Source organism: Dromiciops gliroides, chromosome 3 (genome assembly GCF_019393635.1).
Source record: "Dromiciops gliroides isolate mDroGli1 chromosome 3, mDroGli1.pri, whole genome shotgun sequence".
Classification (NCBI taxonomy): domain Eukaryota; kingdom Metazoa; phylum Chordata; class Mammalia; order Microbiotheria; family Microbiotheriidae; genus Dromiciops; species Dromiciops gliroides.
In genome coordinates this window covers 274,653,116-274,671,467 of record NC_057863.1, presented here as the reverse complement: position 1 = coordinate 274,671,467, position 18,352 = coordinate 274,653,116, and the positions used below count along the sequence as shown (strand labels likewise).

General features: G+C 38.6%; 1 protein-coding gene across 1 annotated transcript in view; it reads right to left on the bottom strand.

Moving 5' to 3' along the window:
• Window positions 1–1,358: 1,358 nt before the first annotated feature.
• EFHC2 (EF-hand domain containing 2) overlaps window positions 1,359–18,352 on the bottom strand; it is a 231,934-nt gene continuing 214,940 nt past the window's right edge. Inside the window, exon 15 of the mRNA XM_043996895.1 lies at window positions 1,359–1,936. Coding sequence (XP_043852830.1) covers window positions 1,838–1,936 — 99 coding nt within the window. The 3' untranslated portion in view covers window positions 1,359–1,837. The remainder of the gene's footprint in view (window positions 1,937–18,352) is intronic.

Genomic DNA, 18,352 nt, shown 5'->3' with positions numbered 1-18,352 from the left:
AGGTTTCCAAGTTTTGTGCTTAACTAGGCTTTTCTAACAGAACCACTTCCTGAGTGCCCATAGGCTTCTGGTTACTTGTGCAGCCTTGGACTGGAGGCTAGCACTTAACCATAGGGTTGTTTTTTTCTTTTCTTTTTTTTTTGGGGGGGGGAGGGTTGTATTTCTTAACTTGGCATTACAATTCAAGCAAAGCTTCATCATTCTGGTGAGTTCCTTTTTCCTGGGGTGTCCCTAAGACTCAAACTACCACCCTGTGGCTTAGACTCCTACCAACCCTTTCTCATCACACCTTCACTGACTGCTGTTTAGAGCTATCCCATTAGTGAGTTAGGACTTGGGATCAGGAAAATTTCTCCAAAAGATTTCTATAGAGAAAACCAAAATGGAAACCCTGTACAAAAACTGTTTAAACAGGTCTTTGAAGCACATTGAGTATCTTGAAATGAAATTTGGGATGAATTAGGGTTCATAGGAACTTTCTCTGGTAATCATCATCATCATAATAACAACAATACCACCATACCACCAATAACAACAACAACAACGACAATAATAGTAATAATAAATTTAAGAATCCTCTCCAAAAGGGAAAGAACTCAGTTCTAAAGTCATCTGGTAAAGATCCCTTCTTATGAACCTGGAGTCCATAAGGATAATCTACTCAGACATGTTATGATAGGACAAGTTGTCCTATCTGCTTAGGTAGGCAACTAAGTAGTCCAGGATGGCATTTTGGACTTGGAGTCATAAGAATTTAAGTTCACAATCCTGCCTCAGATACTTACTGTGTCATGTTAAACAAGTCAATTAATTCAGTCTCAGTTTAAAGTTTCTTTTCCATAAAATGAGTTAATAATAGCAACTATTTCACAGGATTTTTCTTAACAAGGATCTAATGAGAGAATATTAAAGAACAAAGTGCTTTTCAAACCTTATAGTGCTATGTAAATCCTAGTTATCATTGATTAGTTTACTGATTATACAGACAAGCCCCCAACATGTGGCACTTGGGGTTTATTGAAATCAATCCATCAGATGCTAGACAACCACCCCCACCCCCAGATATAATCTACATTTTAGGCAGGACCCCTCTCCAAGGCTCTGGGCTCTGATGCACAAGGTCCAATCCTGCAAGACAAAGCGGCGTTCTAAAGAATAAGAGTGAGAAAGGACCACATTGGGTCTCACAGGCTACTTTTAAAGCTCACAGGGAGTGGGTCATTCATTTGGAGAAAGTTCTAGTCTCTGAAACTCAATCATTACAACACCAATGAGTATGCTTGCATGCCGTGAGAAGGTGTCTCCAAACAATTGCCCATCCCCTATAACAGGAGGTTGCTTGGAAACTCCTCAAATTACTTAGTGACTGAGCGAGCTTTTTTCTCGTCCTAGTTAACGTGCTTAGCTGGTCCAAATTCCCCTGCTGGGCTGTTTGCAAGTTCCTGCTAAAGGCCAACTGTCCCACAAATCTACAGTCTGTTCCAGCTTGGAAGGAGCTGCCAGGGCCTCTACTTTGCTTGCCTTCAGAATTCCAAGGTCATTTCCATACCTCTACAGAGATTCAGAAGAGCGGAGCATTCATGTCATACACATGATGAAGGTGTTAGAGTGTCATTAAATGATACTTTTATTAGTTCCAGTGTCACAACAACGCAACATTTCAAAATTCAGAAATGACAAAAATAGATTAACTATACTTTTACACTGGAATTTAGGATTGAAGTTCAATATAATATAGGTCATTGGTTTTGTCATTTTAAAGGAAATCATATTCATCCGGGTAACCCCGATGAAGCAAAAACACTAATTTCAAAGCAGGTGGCCTATACTGACAGCATTATTGATCTTCAACACCAAACAAGTCCTCTAGGAGTGGCAAGTATCTGATGCATTTCACTGGAAGAGGAGGAGCCACGTAATTCCAGGAATCTTCATTCTACAAGGGAGAAACAATAGAACATACTCAGAATTTGAAGCTCTAGTTATCCAAGGCCTACATGAAAGCTATTCAGGAAACAAAGAGATTTTTTTAAAAAACTGGATCCTGCTATGCTCCACTTTGTAGGACAACAAATGTCCTTAAAAGCCTAGTTTCCTCATTTGTTCATCATTTAGAAAAGAAAAATCTGAACTGGCAGTCATAAGAGCACTATGGTTACTCCATAGAAAAGGGTTGGACCAAGAAGCATTCAGGAGATCTGGGTTCTAGCCCATGGCTCTGTCACTATCTCTTCTTATAATCCTGGGTAGGGTATCCATTATATGGTCAAGAAGATCAAATGCTTTTTTTTTGAAAATTTTAAAAATTAGGTTATTATAATTATTTTATCAATAGCTAAGTAGTTATTTGCTCTAGGCTATCTTGATTGAATACCTATGAGAAAAGGGAAATATTTCAGATATCCCTAAGCATTTCATTTTTACCACAAGGACCCAACACTTTGGTCAAGGTGTTCATGGATTTAGATCTCTAATCAAGGCATATTTATACCTTACTTTAACAAATTATTCACTTTAATGATAGGTGTGAAAAGAATAACAATTCATGAATTGAATCACTCTTCCTTTCTAATCATGGGCATTAAAGGAGCCCATGTATCACACAGGAATCATACAAGAAAGAAGACACCTCCTCTGAAAACATTATAACTTTGGGAAAATCATTTTATCTTTCTGTATTCTCAGATTCTTTGTCTATAAAATTAGGTGGCTAAAATAGGTCTCTATGTTCTCTTCCAGTTCTATATCTATGATCTCATGTTGAATAGTGACAAACAGTTCTGCCTACCTATCTGTAGACAAGACAGAAAGTCAATTTCTAGCAAGATTTAAAAGAAGCTTTTGACCAGTGTCATATGGGCGTGACGTTGGAGTCACTAACAGGTTACTTTTTAAAATGATCTTATTTGTTCAATTAACAAGCATTTATTATCTCTTCTTTTAATATCTCCCCCACTGGGGAAAATAAAACCTTTGTAACAACTGTGTATAGTCAAATAAAACACATTTCACATTGACCATGTCCAAAAATGTACATCTCGTTCTGCAACTTAAGTTCATCTTATTTCTCTGTCAGGAGCTGAGTAGCATGAGTCATCACACTGACCAGGGTCCTTAAGTCTTTCAAAGCTGTCTTCACAATGTTGTCATTGTATAAATTGTTTTTCTGGTTCTATTCACTTTACTTTTCATCAGTTCATACAAGTCTCCTCAGATTTCTCTGAAACCAGCCCCTTCATCATTTCCTATAGCATGGTAAGTATTCTAATACATCTATATATTATAACTTTACCATTCTCCAAACTGATGGGCACCCTCTTGGTTTTTGCCATTACAAAAAAAAAAATACTGCTATAAATATTCTTATACATATATGAGCTTTTTTTTTTGAGTTTTTTTGAGACCTAGTACTGGTATTGTTGGGTCAAAGCATATGTACAGTTAAGTAATTTTAGGGGGATAACCCCAAATGGCTTTCCATAATGACTAGACTAATTGACTGCTCCACCAATAGTACATTAAATCACTTGTAATAATAGCCTATTTCAAAAGAAAAAGCATAACCTTTTTCATCATAAGCAGATGAATAATCTATAAAATGTCAACCCACACAGGTCTATTCCATAACTGAATGCTATACAGATGTAGTAGGAGCTGACACTGTTTCTCTAGGGCTTTAAATCACAGGATTCCCAGTTTGTATTTCAGCACCAAATTGGATGTCCCATAGGCATCTCAAAACAGAACCCATTATCTTTTCCCCTAAAGCCAATTCTCTTTCCAACTTCCCTTTTCCTGTCAAGGGCACTATTACCCTCCCAGTCACCCAAGGCTAGAAATGGTGGCATTTTCCTTGACTCCTTACTTGCACTCACTACACATATCCAATCCTTTGCCAAATCTGGTTTTTACCTTTGCAGCATTTTTCATTTATGCCTTCTTTCCACTCACTTAGCTACCATGATAGTTCAGTTCCTCATCACCGTTTGCCTGGACTGTTTCAAAAGCTTTGACATCCCTACCTCAGGTGTCTCCCTGTTCCAATCTGTCCTCCACTTAGCTGTCAGAGTGACTTTTCTAAAGTACAGGTCTCGCTGTGTCACTCTGACTACTCAAAAAGCTCTGGTGGCTCCACATTTCCCCTTAATTAAATGTAAAGTTCCTTATTTGGCATTCAAAGCTCTTCATAAGCTGGTCTTTTTCTACCTTTCCAGTCTTCTTTTGCTTGGTCCCCCCGTTCTCTCCCTCCCCCTGCACACATTCCATAATCTATCAACACTAGTCTCCTTGCACATGATAGTCCTTCAAACTCCACGTATTCCCTTGTAGAATGCTCTCTTTACTTCCTACTTAGTCCTAGTTTCCTTGGCTTCCTTCAAGAATCAGATCAAATCCTAAATTCTGCAGGATGCCTTACCTGGTATCTTTACCTCCCCCAAAGTCTCTTCCCTCTGAGAGTGCCTTCTATTTCTCTATTTTTATATCTATGTAGTTACTGGCATCTTGTTTCCCTCATTAGAATGGGAACTCCTCTTTGTCTTTGTATCCCTAGCTCTTAGAACAATGGCTGACAAATAGTAGGTGCTTACTTAATATTCACAGACTAACTGATTGGCATTAGTTAAATGCCTTTCATTCTGGACAGTTATGGAATAAAAGTGTATTTTGATCAATGGTGGCTGTGAGTTGTTCAGCTATGCACAAAGGTTTTGCAGTTATATATATTCCATTATTAATTTTAAAGGCAGTTCATACTATTACAGTATACTTTTAAAGTATTTAACTTCTTAATATTGATGAAATACAACAAATATAAATTTCCAGAAACTATAGCAAGACAACTTAGTATTGTGGAAATAGCATGGACTTGGAATGAGAAGATCTACCTGTAGTTTCAGATACACAGGGATCATCAATGTAAATAAATCTGATGGGGATCTCAGGGTTCATCCAAGCCAACTCCCTAGTCTAACAGATGAGGAAATCCAAGGCACAGAATAGTGAGTGACTTGCCTAAGGTCCCATGGATGCCAAACCCTTACTAGCCATGTGACCTTAGGAAATATCACATCTCAGAGTTGTTTCGTTTTCATTATCTTTATATATAATAATACTTAGAACATCATAGAATTGTTGTGAAAAGTGTTTTGTGTATGGCAAAGTCTTTGTGTACAGGATGTCTCTAAAATGTTAATGAAGTTTTAACACCTTTTATATAGACACACGTGTATATGTATATGTATGTGTATGTATATGTGCATTGTGCGTGCATATACATGCATGTATATGTGTACACATAGCAAATCAATATTTATTAAATGCCACATTGATAACATATGTATGAGTGTGTGTATATACATTGATATATAAATATACCTTACACCTATATGTATATTACATATATGTGTGTATGTTTTTCAGATGCTTTTCAGTCACATTCAATTCTTCTTTACCCCATTTGGATGTTTTTTTTTGGCAAAGATACTAGAGTGGTTTGTCATTTCCTTCTCCAGCTCATTTTACAGATGAAGACACTGAAGCAAAAAGGGTTAAGTGACTTACCCAGGGTCACACAACTAGTAAGTGTCTGAGGCCAGATTTGAAGTCAGGGAGAGTCTTCCTGACTCCAGGGCTAGTGCTTTATCTGCTGTGCCACCCAGCTGTCATATGTGTATGTGTATGTGTATATAAACATATATTAGGAATGTTTCCTCTCTTGCATATATAAGTACATATATACTTATATATACACACATACCTATATACGTATTGTATACATATATGTATACCTATATGTGTATTATGTAAACAATTATTATCTTTCATTTTCCATGCAACATTTTAATACAAAAGAATGCAGTAGTGTTAAACTGTGATTCATTTATCTGATACCTATAATGAGGAAAAACACATTTGGGAAACATTTTTTTACGATGATCAAAAATCCTCCCCACAATTCACATGGTAATTGGGAGGAATAATAAATGAAATTCTAACAGTAAAAGAGAAATAATATAAATTGTGTTACAGTAATGACGGCTTTGATATTTGCCCAAGGATGGAAATCAAAGAGATCTGCAATGAATGTTATTCAGAACTATTTAGTTGTGTTTAGAATAATTACTGAAACAAAAAGTTAAAGATACTCTATCAGAATTCTGCCCATATTTTGAGATCGAAGATTTCCTACACGCAACTTTTCCCACCTATCTACAGCATTCACTGGTCTCTTAATTATGTTCACAGACAGCAATAGTACTGTGAATTATTAATTTATTGTGTTTTTTACAATTTCTAAATTGTTTCCTACATGCTTATCTCTCCAATTAAATGCCAGACTCCTTGAGGCCAGGGACTTCAAGGAAAATCTATCTCCTCGAGAGCTGGGACTTGTAAAGGACAATGGGGAAGGGGGTTCTTGTCACAGAACCTCTTGATAAGGTCTGGTAACCTCAGGCTTGGGAAGCACCTTAAAGGCACAGAATTGTGTCACTTTTGTGTTTATATTTCAGTGCCTGGCTGATACTAGGTGCTCAGTAGATATTCACTTGCTTTATCAAGAAGATTATGCTAGCAATTAGCTAAAATGAATGCAACATGGCTTCTGAGGGCCAACAGGGAGGCCAGAAGAGAGAACTACATGCTTCATGGTTTATTCTATAGCTAACTGTTTTCAGGGGAAGATTACAGCAAAACAGCTTGGAAAGTAAAAATGTCCCAGAGTGAAGCAAACAATCATTCTACAATTTATCTTTTTGGTGAATACAAAATCTTCCAATATTGCACTGGGTTTCACTTAAAGTAGGGTGTTTCTATAGCCTTGTGCAGTCAAAGCATGTTCTGCATTTACTATCCTCTGGACTTCATTCTTTCCTTGAAAACAAAAGAACCTGTGGGCAGGTTGGTGGCTCAGTGGATAAAGCACTGGCCCTGGAGTCAGGAGGACCTGAGTTCAAATCCTGCCTCAGACACTTAACACTTACTAGCTGTGTGACCCTGGGCAAGCACTTAACCCTCATTGCCCCAGCAAATAAGAAAGAAAGAAAGAAAGAAAGGAAGGAAGGAAGGAAGGAAGGAAGGAAGGAAGGAAGGAAGGAAGGAAGGAAGGAAGGAAGGAAGGAAGGAAGGAAGGAAGGAAGGAAGGAAGGAAGGAAGGAAGGAAGGAAGGAAGGAAGGAAGGAAGGAAGGAAGGAAGGAAGGAAGGAAGGAAGGAAAAGAAACATGTGATTTGTTAAACAATGCACATTCATACAAGTAGAAAATGTACACAGTAAGGGTTTATGAAGGGAAATTTGCTAACATCTACCACAATTAAGGCAGAAACTTACTTGTGGTTTTGGAAAAATCATCTCGCTCTGATAAGAAACATGCATCTTTACAATCTAAAAGTCTATGTGATTTTGTCTTTATGGGTTAATAATAACTCCCCCAAAAAAAGGAATTCTCATAATCACCTACAGTGTTAGAAGAAGTGATCCTGAGCAAAACTCACAGAAGAATGTACTGAAATCATTTTCTAACCAAGAATGGCTTGGAAGGTCAGAAGGAGGGAGCTTCTGTGCTGATACAGGAGTTGGACCCAACCCCACAGTCACCCTGACACAGATCCAGTCTCAGGAAGTCCTCACTAGAGAAGGAGACCCCCAGAGCCTCTGAATCAGCTGCAGCACTAGTGTCGTATGGAACTAAACTCACAGTCTGGTGAGTGAGCTGAGCCCTGGGCAGGGGAGAGACTACAGGGGTCTATGCTGGTGCTAAGGCAGAACTTGGATTTTACACCCCTACTAAGAACCAGGTGGTAGGCTCGAGTAGCAGTGGCCCAGGTGGGGGAGGGGCATAGGCTCGTTGGAGCTAACAACTACAACACACAAAGCTGGTTGATTGGCAAGTTGGTCTGGGGTCATCTAGGACCAGGAAACAGGCCTGGTGAGTGAAGAACCTGATTCTCCTTAAATCATACCACCTGGGACATCTTAAGCTTGGGATACTACAGCCTGGAAACAGTGTCCCACTTTAAGGAGCTAAAAGTCTAGTAAAAGAAAGGCAAGATGAGCCGACAGAGAAAAGTGGAGACCATAGAAAGTTTCCTCAGTAACAAGGAAGACCAAGGGGCACCCTCAGAGGAAGATGTCAACATCAGGGCCCCTATATCTAAAGCTTCCAAGAAAAATACAAATTGGTCTCAGGCCATAGAGGTGCTCAAAAAGGACTTTGAAGATAAAATTAGAGAGGTAGAGGAAAAAATGGAAAGAGAAATGAGGGTGATGCAGGAAAGACATGAGAAAAAAGTCAACAGCTTGAAAAGTCAAATGGAAAAGGAGGTACAAAAGTTCTCTGATGAAAATAATTGCCTAAGAATTAGGATTGAACAAATGGAAGCCAGTGACTTTATGAGAAACCAAGACATAATAAAGCAAATCCAAATGAATAAAAAAATAGAGGGCATTGTGAAATAACTTCTGGGAAAAACTGCCAACCTGGAAAATAGGTCCAGGAGAGATCATTTGAAAATTATTGGTCTACCAGAAAACCATGATCAAGGAAAGAGCTTAGACACCATCTTCCAAGTTATTCTCAGGGAAAATTGCCCTGAAATTCTAGAAGAAGAAGCTAAAATAGAAATTGAAAGAATCCACCAATCACCTCCAGAAAGAAATCCCAAAAAGAAAACTCCTAGGAATATTATAGCCAAATTCCAGAGCTCTCAGGTCAAGCAGAAAATATTGCAAGCTGCCAAAAAGAAAGAATTCAAGTACTGTGTTGCCCCAGTCAGGATAGCACAAGATCTAGCAGCTTCTACATTAAAGGACCAGAGGGCATGGAATATGATATTCCAAAGGGCAAAGGAAATGGAATTACAACCAAGAATCACCTACCCAGCAAAACTCAGCATTATCTTTCAGCGAAAAAAATGGGACTTTAATGAAAAAGAAGACTTTCAGATATTTGTGATGAAAAGACCTGAACTGAATGGCAAATTTGACTTTCAAATACAAGACCCTAGAGAACCATAAAAAAAAATTGGAGCTGGGGGACATACCTGGGGTCGTACAGGGGATGACTGTCTTGTGTCTGAGGCCAGGTTTTGGCTGGGATCCCCCTGGGTCCAGGGGTGATGATTTGTCCACTGTGTCACTTAGCTAGATGATAACATCTTTAGAGTTAAATTGAGGGGTGAAGGGAATTCATTGGGGGAGGGGGAAGGGCAGAAGCAAAATCCTACATGAAAGTAACAGGAAAAGGCTTATGGAGTGGGGGAAGAGATGGGAGAGGAGCAGGGCAGTAAATGAATTTTACACTCCTCTGAAAAGGCTCAAAGATCTTAAACTCATCAGAGCTGCCTCAAGGAGGGACTAATAGACACACCCAACTGGGTGGAGTAATCTATTTAATCTGGGCAGTAAATGAGCCTAACACTCATTAAAAGGAGGGAATAATGTATAAAATCAATTGGGTGGAGTAATCTCTCTAACCCTGCAGGAAAATAGGAGGGGAAAGGGGTAAAGAGAGAGGGGAAAAAGAGGGAAGGACAGTGTGGGGGAGGGGACAGACAGAAGCAAATCCCTTTTGAACAGTGATAGGATGAAAGAAGATGGATAATAGAATAAATATCATGGGGAAGGGGATAGGATATAAGGGATACAGTTAACAACAGTAATCATGAAAAAGAGAAAAGGGGGGAAAATTGTACAAAAACTATTTATAGCAACTCTTGGTGGAGGCTAAGAATTGAGAATAAAGAGAATGTCTATCAATTGAGGAATGATGGAAAAAGCTGTGTTATATGATTGTAGTGGAATGGTCTTGTGCTACAGGAAATGACAAACAGGATGATCCCGGAAAAACCTTGAAAGACTAATGAACATTGATGTATAGTGAAGTGAGCAGAGCTGAGAGGACATTGTGCGTAGTGACAGCAGTATTGTTCAATGAGTAATGACTTAACTACTCTCAGCAGTGCAAGGATCCAAGACAATACCAAGGAACTAATGAGGAAGCTTACTATGCACCCCTATAGAAAGAACTGATAAAAAGAACACTTGTTGATTGTACATATATAACCAGATTGTGATCTTGTGGAGGGGGGAGGAAAGGGAGGGAGGGAGAAAAATTTAGAACTCTAAATCTTATGAAAATGAATGTTGAAAACTACCCTTACATGTAAATGGAAAATAAAATAAATGTTTGTTGAAAGAAAAAAAAAAAAGAAGTGATCCTGAATACAGCACCAAAGTAGAGGGGGTGGGGGTGGGGAAAGCCATGAACCTCACACAACAAGTTTCATAAGATCATGTTCCTAAATCTGGAAGGTACCATGGAGGTCATTTACTCCAATCCCCTCATTTTACAAATGAGGACTCTGAGAACCAGAGAGGTTAAGTAATTTTAAGTAGTAAATGGTTGAGTTAAGGTTTGAACATTAGTTCTTTAACTTCAAATCCAATATTCTTATGGTTTCCCAGTCTTGGTTTTGTGACACCTCAAGAGGGCTGCCAACTATTTCAGAGTTGTTGCTGAATTTTCCAAACAAAATTGCTTTCATTTAATTTAATTAAAATTTGCTTTCATTTAATAAGCATTATATGGCACAAATCACTTTTTGGAGGGAGAAGGGAGCTAGGAGATGTGTGATGAAATCACAACAGAATAGTTAGTATCACCTATGTAAAAAGGGGGAAATGTGCTAGCACCAGGGAGAGTTACCAACAAACTGTTTAAACTTGTTATGAAGGAAGCCCCTCCAGGAGTAGATAAGTGTAGATAACTGGTGAAAAAAAAAAAAGCAGAAGTGTTCTTCATTCACAGCATGACTAATGAAGAAATATGTTTAATGTGATTATACATATATAACCTATATCAGATTGCTTGCTATCTGGAGGAGGAGGGAGGGAGGGAGAAAGATTTGAAACTAGAAATCTTATAGAAACAAATGTTGAAAAGTGTCTCTATGTGTAACTAGAAAATAATAAAATACTATATTAAATCAGAAAAAAATAAAGAAGGGGTTGAACATGAAAAAAAAGCAGATGCTGATCTGAAAAATAGTGGGTCCATAACTCTTGAAACAGGAAGCAGACAATGAGGCTGAGTCAGAATAGCAAAGCTATGCGCAAGCTAAGAGGCTCTGGATTTATCTGCTCTGACATTTTTAAAAGACAACTTAATTGGATTATATTTAATTCTATTTTAAAATTTTTCCACTGTAGTATAAGCAGCCAGATGCAAGAGAGAGGAAAACAACAAAATAACAGAGGCCAATTAAGTGCCTAATTAAAAAAAAAAAAGAGTTGATCTTTATTTATCTCCAAGGGTGACAGACATGCTACTTAATTCCTCCCTATTACTACCACACAACAATTAAAATAAACAAGCATTTTACTCAACATGTGAGGCACTGTGCTAGGCACCAGGGATGCCGACATGTCTAGCTGTCTATAAGATAACAATCCAAAGGAATTGAAAATGATACACAAACACAAATGGCCTGGACACAAGGAAGAATGCGATGAATATAAAAGAAAGGCTCAGGTTAAAAAAAAAAAATGATGAGCTATCTGAAGAGGAAAAGCTCATTTAGTTGGAAGGATTTAAGGAAGGCCTCAAGGAAAGGAAGGCCTTAGCGCCATTATAAGGCACAGTTACCAGATGATAGTAGATATTCCCAATGTGATGACTTATGGTTTCCCTTTCATGACAAATACCACAATTCAATTCACTTCAATTAAGTAGACATTATTGAGGTCCTAATATTGTGTACAAGGCAAGAAACAAAGGGTGAATGAAACACACCACTTGACCTAGGGGAAAATGACCATTTAATGGGAGGTTCACTTTTTTTTTTCCCAATTTTAAAAAATGTTTTTTTTTTTCAGGGCAATGGGGGTTAAATGACTTGCCAGGGTCACACAGCTAGTAAGTGTCAAGTGTCTGAGGCCGGATTTGAACTCAGGTACTCCTGAATTCAGGGCTGGTGCTTTATCCAATGTGCCACCTAGCTGCCCATGGGAGGTTCACTTTTAAAAAGGAGGGAAGCAAACTGAGGAAACAATTCCAAAGCATATCACGATAAACATATTAACTTTAAAGAAAATTAATTTTGTTTTGAAAATTATATTGTCTTTTGCATGCTCTAACTTCTAGCCAGTGTGAACTATGCTCTATTTCCTACTGGCTACTTTAAGGTAATGCTTTCTTCCATTCAGGTGCCACTTCTTTTATGAAGGCTTTTCTAACTCTTTTCAACAAGTCATGAAAAAATGAATTAATATTTCTGAGTTGTAAGTTAATTGAGGGCAGAGTCTATGTTGACCCTCTGTTGTATATACAATGCCTTGCATTGTGAATACTGGATAATATAATCACTGATTTTATATAGCTTACATGATTTTCCCAAGGTCACACAGGTATCAAATGGATGAGTTAAGAGCTGGACTCTTAACTTCAAACACGGCAATTTCCACCGAATCATTTTGTCTCTCAGTCCCTCGGGAGAGGCTTCTAAAGGGAGAAAACAATTGATATCTCTACCTCCCTTCTTAAGAATCCTGGTGAGGAGGAGGTTCTGGCGGACACACCAGGAACACTGAATAGGAGGTAATACAGAGAGAATCTCTGTATCAACCTGTCCTAAAACAGGTTAAATACAAAAAGAATAATAACTGCTTAACTACTTTACTGCAGATGACCTCGACCCATGATGGGGATCTCTGACTATGCTAAACGTTTTACTTATTCTTTTTTTTTTGCAGTGGTCCTGATATTCCTAGTGCTACTTCTCATTATCATTGCTTTCTATTGGGAAATCCCCAATGAACTGTAAAGATATAACATCCTTCTCTGGGATTCTGTTCTTCCAAAGGGAGAAGGCAAAAGTGTAGGATTTTTGGTTTTGGACTCCTTCCATATTTTTTTTTCTGTGTGTGTGTGAGGCAATTGGGGTTAAGTGACTTGCCCAGGGTCACACAGCTAGCAAGTGTTAAGTGTCTGAGGCTGGATTTGAACTCAGGTCCTCCTGAATCCAAGGCCGGCGTTCTATCCACCGCACCACCTAGCTGCCCCAACTCCTTCCATATTTGATCAACTTGGTCCTATTATAGTACTTTGAAGGGCTGTTAACAATATTTGATGGTTTTCTGCTTGTTTTTTAACCTAAGCTTCTCCTCCAGTGTTGCCAACACAAGTCTTCTCATATATCTGGGGTTAGGATTGTCTAGTAATAACTCAGAGTCATGAAAGTTCTCCAAGAAGACTAATTTTATAACATCTTCTAAAGTCCCTGACATAAGACTAATTTTTCCCTAAATAGGCAAGAAAGCTGGCTTTGACACTTAATTGGTCCTGGGGAATTACTGAGGTAGTAGCTTCCTGGTTGTATGAAGCATAAAGAGCCCAGTACATAAGGAACTGGAATTCTATAGGCTTGATGGGCCCCCTTCTAATTGGGTGTAATAGCACAGCAAATATAGAGGTAAGAGAAACTACATACAACTGGATAAAAGTTGTATTTTTTTTCCAAATATCTTTTCCATGTTATTGTTATATTAAATCAGTCTCGATCAATCTCCAGGTGGGTCTTTGAGTATCTGCTAAATCCCATTATTTCATCACATTACTTTTGTTTAATGTCATATGGTCTGCCCTAGCGATAGTCATTGGAACACTGTGGATTATTAGTTGGCCTTGGAGCTGGTAAGAACTAGGTTCAGGTCCTACCTCTGATACATATAACTGTGTGATTCTGGCTAAGTCACTTGCCCTCAAAGGGTTTATATTCTTTTGGATGAGGACATGACATACACAGAGAACACAAGTTATAGGATCATAGTTGTAGAGGTGTATGGGACCTAAGAGGGCATTTATTCCAAACGCTTCATCATATAGATATGGAACTGAGGCTGGCTAGGTTAAGCAAAGCATGCAAGATTACACAGGTCACAAGGATCAAAGAAAGGAATGGCACAGATGAAGTGCTCTAGAAAATTTGAAGAGGGAGAAAACACTTCCAGTTTAGTGGGGTTTGGAGAAGATCAGGAATGGCAATGACACTTGAGCAAAGTGTTGAAGGATTCTGGCAGGCAGAAATGAGGGGGACATGCCTGTACAGGCATTATAGATATCCTACATAAGAGCACAGATGCTGGATAAAATATGTCTGGGAATAGTGAGTCTAGCTTAGGTGACACAGGCTAGAAAATGTAGGGATTTGAATGGCCAACAAAGGAGTTTGTAATTGAGCCTATTATAACAGAAAATCACTGAAGGTTTTTGATGAGGGTAATGATGTGGTCATAACTTCATTAGGATTTTTTATCTCAGCTCTCAAATTCAACCACATGCTTCTCTAAATGCTGTACAGCTAGGTCCTATTTAACATGAACAATTAATCACTGAGGAGGTTGCATATACTCAAATTCACACTATTCAAAATTACAATTATAAAAAATATTGTAATTGGTTCTACGACGGAAATATGTACATCAAATTTGAATAGCTACTTCTGGGAATTCCCACTAATTGGGACCTGACAGTAATAATATTATCAGTAATGTGTCCATTAATTTAAAGGGAACATGGCCTAATGAAAAGAGCAGAGGATTTGGAGTCAAAGAATTGGTGAAGATTTATAAGCAGTGAATGACATGGTCAGATCTGTGTTTTAGGAATGTCAATTTAAAAGCTGTGTGGAATGCTGGTGAAGGGGAAAAACTGGAGGCTGATAGACCAATTAGGGATCTATTTTGCTAGTCTAGGAAAGAGGTGATGGAGCCTAAACTAGGATAGAGGTTGTGTGAGTGAGGTTGGAAGGGCATAGATGAAAGAGATATAAAGGTAGGATTGACAAGATGTGGTAACTGATTGGCTTAGATGGAGGGTAGGGTGGTGAGGGAGAGTCAAGAATAACTGTAAGGTTGTGAATCTGGGTGACTTAAAATATGATGGCGCTATCAATAGAAATCAAGAAGCCATTCTGGAAAACGTATATGTTTGGGGAGGTGGGAAGTAGAGGTCTATTTTGGAAATGTTGGTCTCAAGATGCTTATGAATGCAATTAAGATGTCCAGCAACCATTTAGAAATACAGGTTGGTGTTTCAAGAAAAAAACTCGGAGGGGCAGCTAGGTGGCACAGTGGATAAAGCACCAGCCCTGGACTCAGAAGGACCTGAGTTCAAATCTGACCTCAGACACTTAACACTTACCAACTGTGTGACCCTGGGCAAGTCACTTAACACTCATTGCCCCTGCCAAAAAAAAAAAAAAAGAAACTAGGGTTGGAAGTGTAGATTTTAGAGTCTTCTGAATAATGATGTTAAATGAATCATGGAAGCTGATGAAATCATCATGGAAGAAAATGACATGAAAGTAGAGAAGAGGGCCTATAACAAAACATTAGGGGATATCTATATTTATTGTGTAGAAAGAGGATGAAAATCCAGCTGAGTTGCTAATTAATTTATGGATTATGAAATGGAGCAGGTATGCCTAGTTCTTTGGGTACTCACTAGGAAAGACCAAGATGACAACAGAAAGTGAGGCTACTATCACACTTTAAGAAGGCACAGAGGGGCAGCTAGGTGGCACAGTGGATAGAGCACCGGCCCTGGAGTCAGGAGGACCTGAGTTCAAATCCGGCCTCAGACACTTAACATTTCCTAGCTGTGTGACCCTGAGCAAGTCACTTTACCCCAATTGCCTCACCAAAAAAAAAAAAAAAGAAGGCACAGAGAGTGTAGAGAGAAACAGCACAGATAGTAAAGACAAGTGGCAAAAAAATGAGAAAGGGATATAGAAGCAGAAAGCATGGAGAGAGGGAGAGGGTGGTAAAAGAAGACAGGGAGAGGTAGGGAAGAGATCTAGGAAGGGGGAGAGGCATGGAAAATAACCCCTGTAACAATGGTTTAGAGTTTAGAGCACTAGGCAGCTCTGAGACCAATGAAGATGGAAGAGTGCTCAGGATGGGGTAGGAGTTTGAGGTCTCATTTTTATAGAGTTTTGACATGGGACAAACTGACTTATTACCCATGGCACCTTGGAGTTAGTTCATTAACATATCCATATCATCTCAAAGTTATCAGTAAAACTTTAAAATTAACATATCCAGGGGCAGCTAGGTGGAGAAGTGGATAAAGCACTGGCCCTGGATTCAGGAGGATCTTATTTCAAATCCAGCCTCAGACACTTGACACTTACTAGCTGTGTGACCCTGGGCAAGTCACTTAACCCTCATTGCCCTGAAAAAAAAAAATAACATATCCATATCAACTCAGATTTCTCTTGAGTTCCTGCTGGCTTTCCTGCAGATGTATGGAACTTATCTGAGATTTACATACATATCATAGGACCAAAAGGCTCTGATAACAAAGCCTAGATCTGCCCTATTCTGATTTGATGCATATTACCAGGATTTGTTCTTTGGTTAATATATGACACAGTTTGCAAATTATGCTCCTTTGATCTTTGGGACTTCTAGGTACCCATTTGCAATCTTACTTCCTGCTATTATTACTTTATAGTGGCTACTTATAAACTTACTATAGAATGACTAGAAAGGGAGTGGTGATCTGGGTGGTCAGAACAAGATACAATTTTAATATACCAGCAACAGAGATTGAGAAAAATCAGTCAAACAGATGGGAGGAGAAGCAGAGGGGAGCAGTATCATAAAAGCCACTGGAGGAGATGATAACTAACAGGAAAGGTTGGTCAACACGTTTGAAAGCTACAGGTCAAGCAGAATGGGGTCTGATCAAAAGTCATCAGAGTGGCCAGTTAAGAGACTGCTGGTGACCATGGAGAGAGCAGTTTCAATTGAGTGGTGAGGTTAAAAGCAAGTTGAGAAAGACCTGACTTGTAAGCGAGGAAATGGAAGCAATTAATATAGACAACCCCATCTTAAGAATTTAGTTGTACGGCAGCTAGATGGCGCAGTGGATAAAGCACTGACCCTGGATTCAGGAGTACCTGAGTTCAAATCTGGCCTCAGACACTTGACACTTACTAGCTGTGTGACCCTGGGCAAGTCACTTAACCCCCACCATCCCGCAAAAAACAAAACAAAACAAAACAACCAACAAAACAAAACAAAACAAAAATAATTTAGCTGTTACAGAAGGGAGAGGTGTAGGACTATAGCTTGAAGAGATGGGCAAGGTAAAGTGAAAGGATTTTTTTTAAGGATTGGGGAGACCTGGACATATTTGTAAACCAATAAGGGAAGGAGTGAGTGGAAAAGGAGAGACTGATTGAAGATAGAAGACATGGGGCTATGGCAGGTAGCAGGCTCGAGCAATGTAAGATATTGAAGAGTGAAAGAAAACAAAAAATCTTTGAAATCTGTAAGAGTTGGCAGTGACATCTAATCATGAGTAAAATCTTCTATTCTTTTTTGACCCTTAATACCACAACACCAAATCTATCTATTATTTTCCAAAATGTAAAGGCTATGGTTTGAAAGAATTGGTATTATTATCTAGAAGCAACATTAATTTATCATATGTATCTGATCCATGCAGAAGCAACCTGGATTCCAGTTTTCAATAATCTGAGCTAGAATGAAACTTCTCTTTATCTGAAAGTCCAAGAGGCAAAATTAACTGGTTACATACAGTCTCCAAAATCAGTAATATACAAGCAGAAAAAAGGCAAGAAGTAAGACAAATGGCAAAAAGACATGCCCCAAGGCCTCACAAATGTCCTTCTGCCTTCCCTGCCTAAGGCCTACATGTCACAGAACAATGACTGGAATGAGATCACACATTAACATACAACTGGCCTCTGAAATGTCAAAAGATAAGATGCCAGTCTCAGAAAGCCAGAGCTGAAAATGTTTCATGAGTACCTATTTGGTGTGTGTACATTTTAATTTTAATTCTGAGATTAATCAGACAGGCTCATAACCAGAGGGATCTATTTTTGCCAGTTTTATAGCCAGCATCTGCTAATAATCACTATAAAATGGAAATGATAGCTCCACAATATAATACAGTAAAGACTGCAACACAGATGAAACCAGGGATGTTCACACAGAACAGGGAAAAAGAAATCATACTTCTAATAACTAAGCTACTATTGGGCTATGCCTATTGACAGTTAGGAAATCAGACTAAAATGAAATAACAGATAAGGTAAAGTGAAGAGGCCAAAGATCATGAGTGACATTTGATTTACTTAAATCTGCACAACAAAATGCTATTTCCACTAGATTAAGCAATTGACAAGCATTCAATAAGCACCTACTATATGCCAAGTGCCAGAAATACAAAGATGACATAGATAGAAGGATGGATGGATGGATAGATTAGATAGAGAGATGATAGATAGATAAATAGAGATAGAGATACATACATATATGAT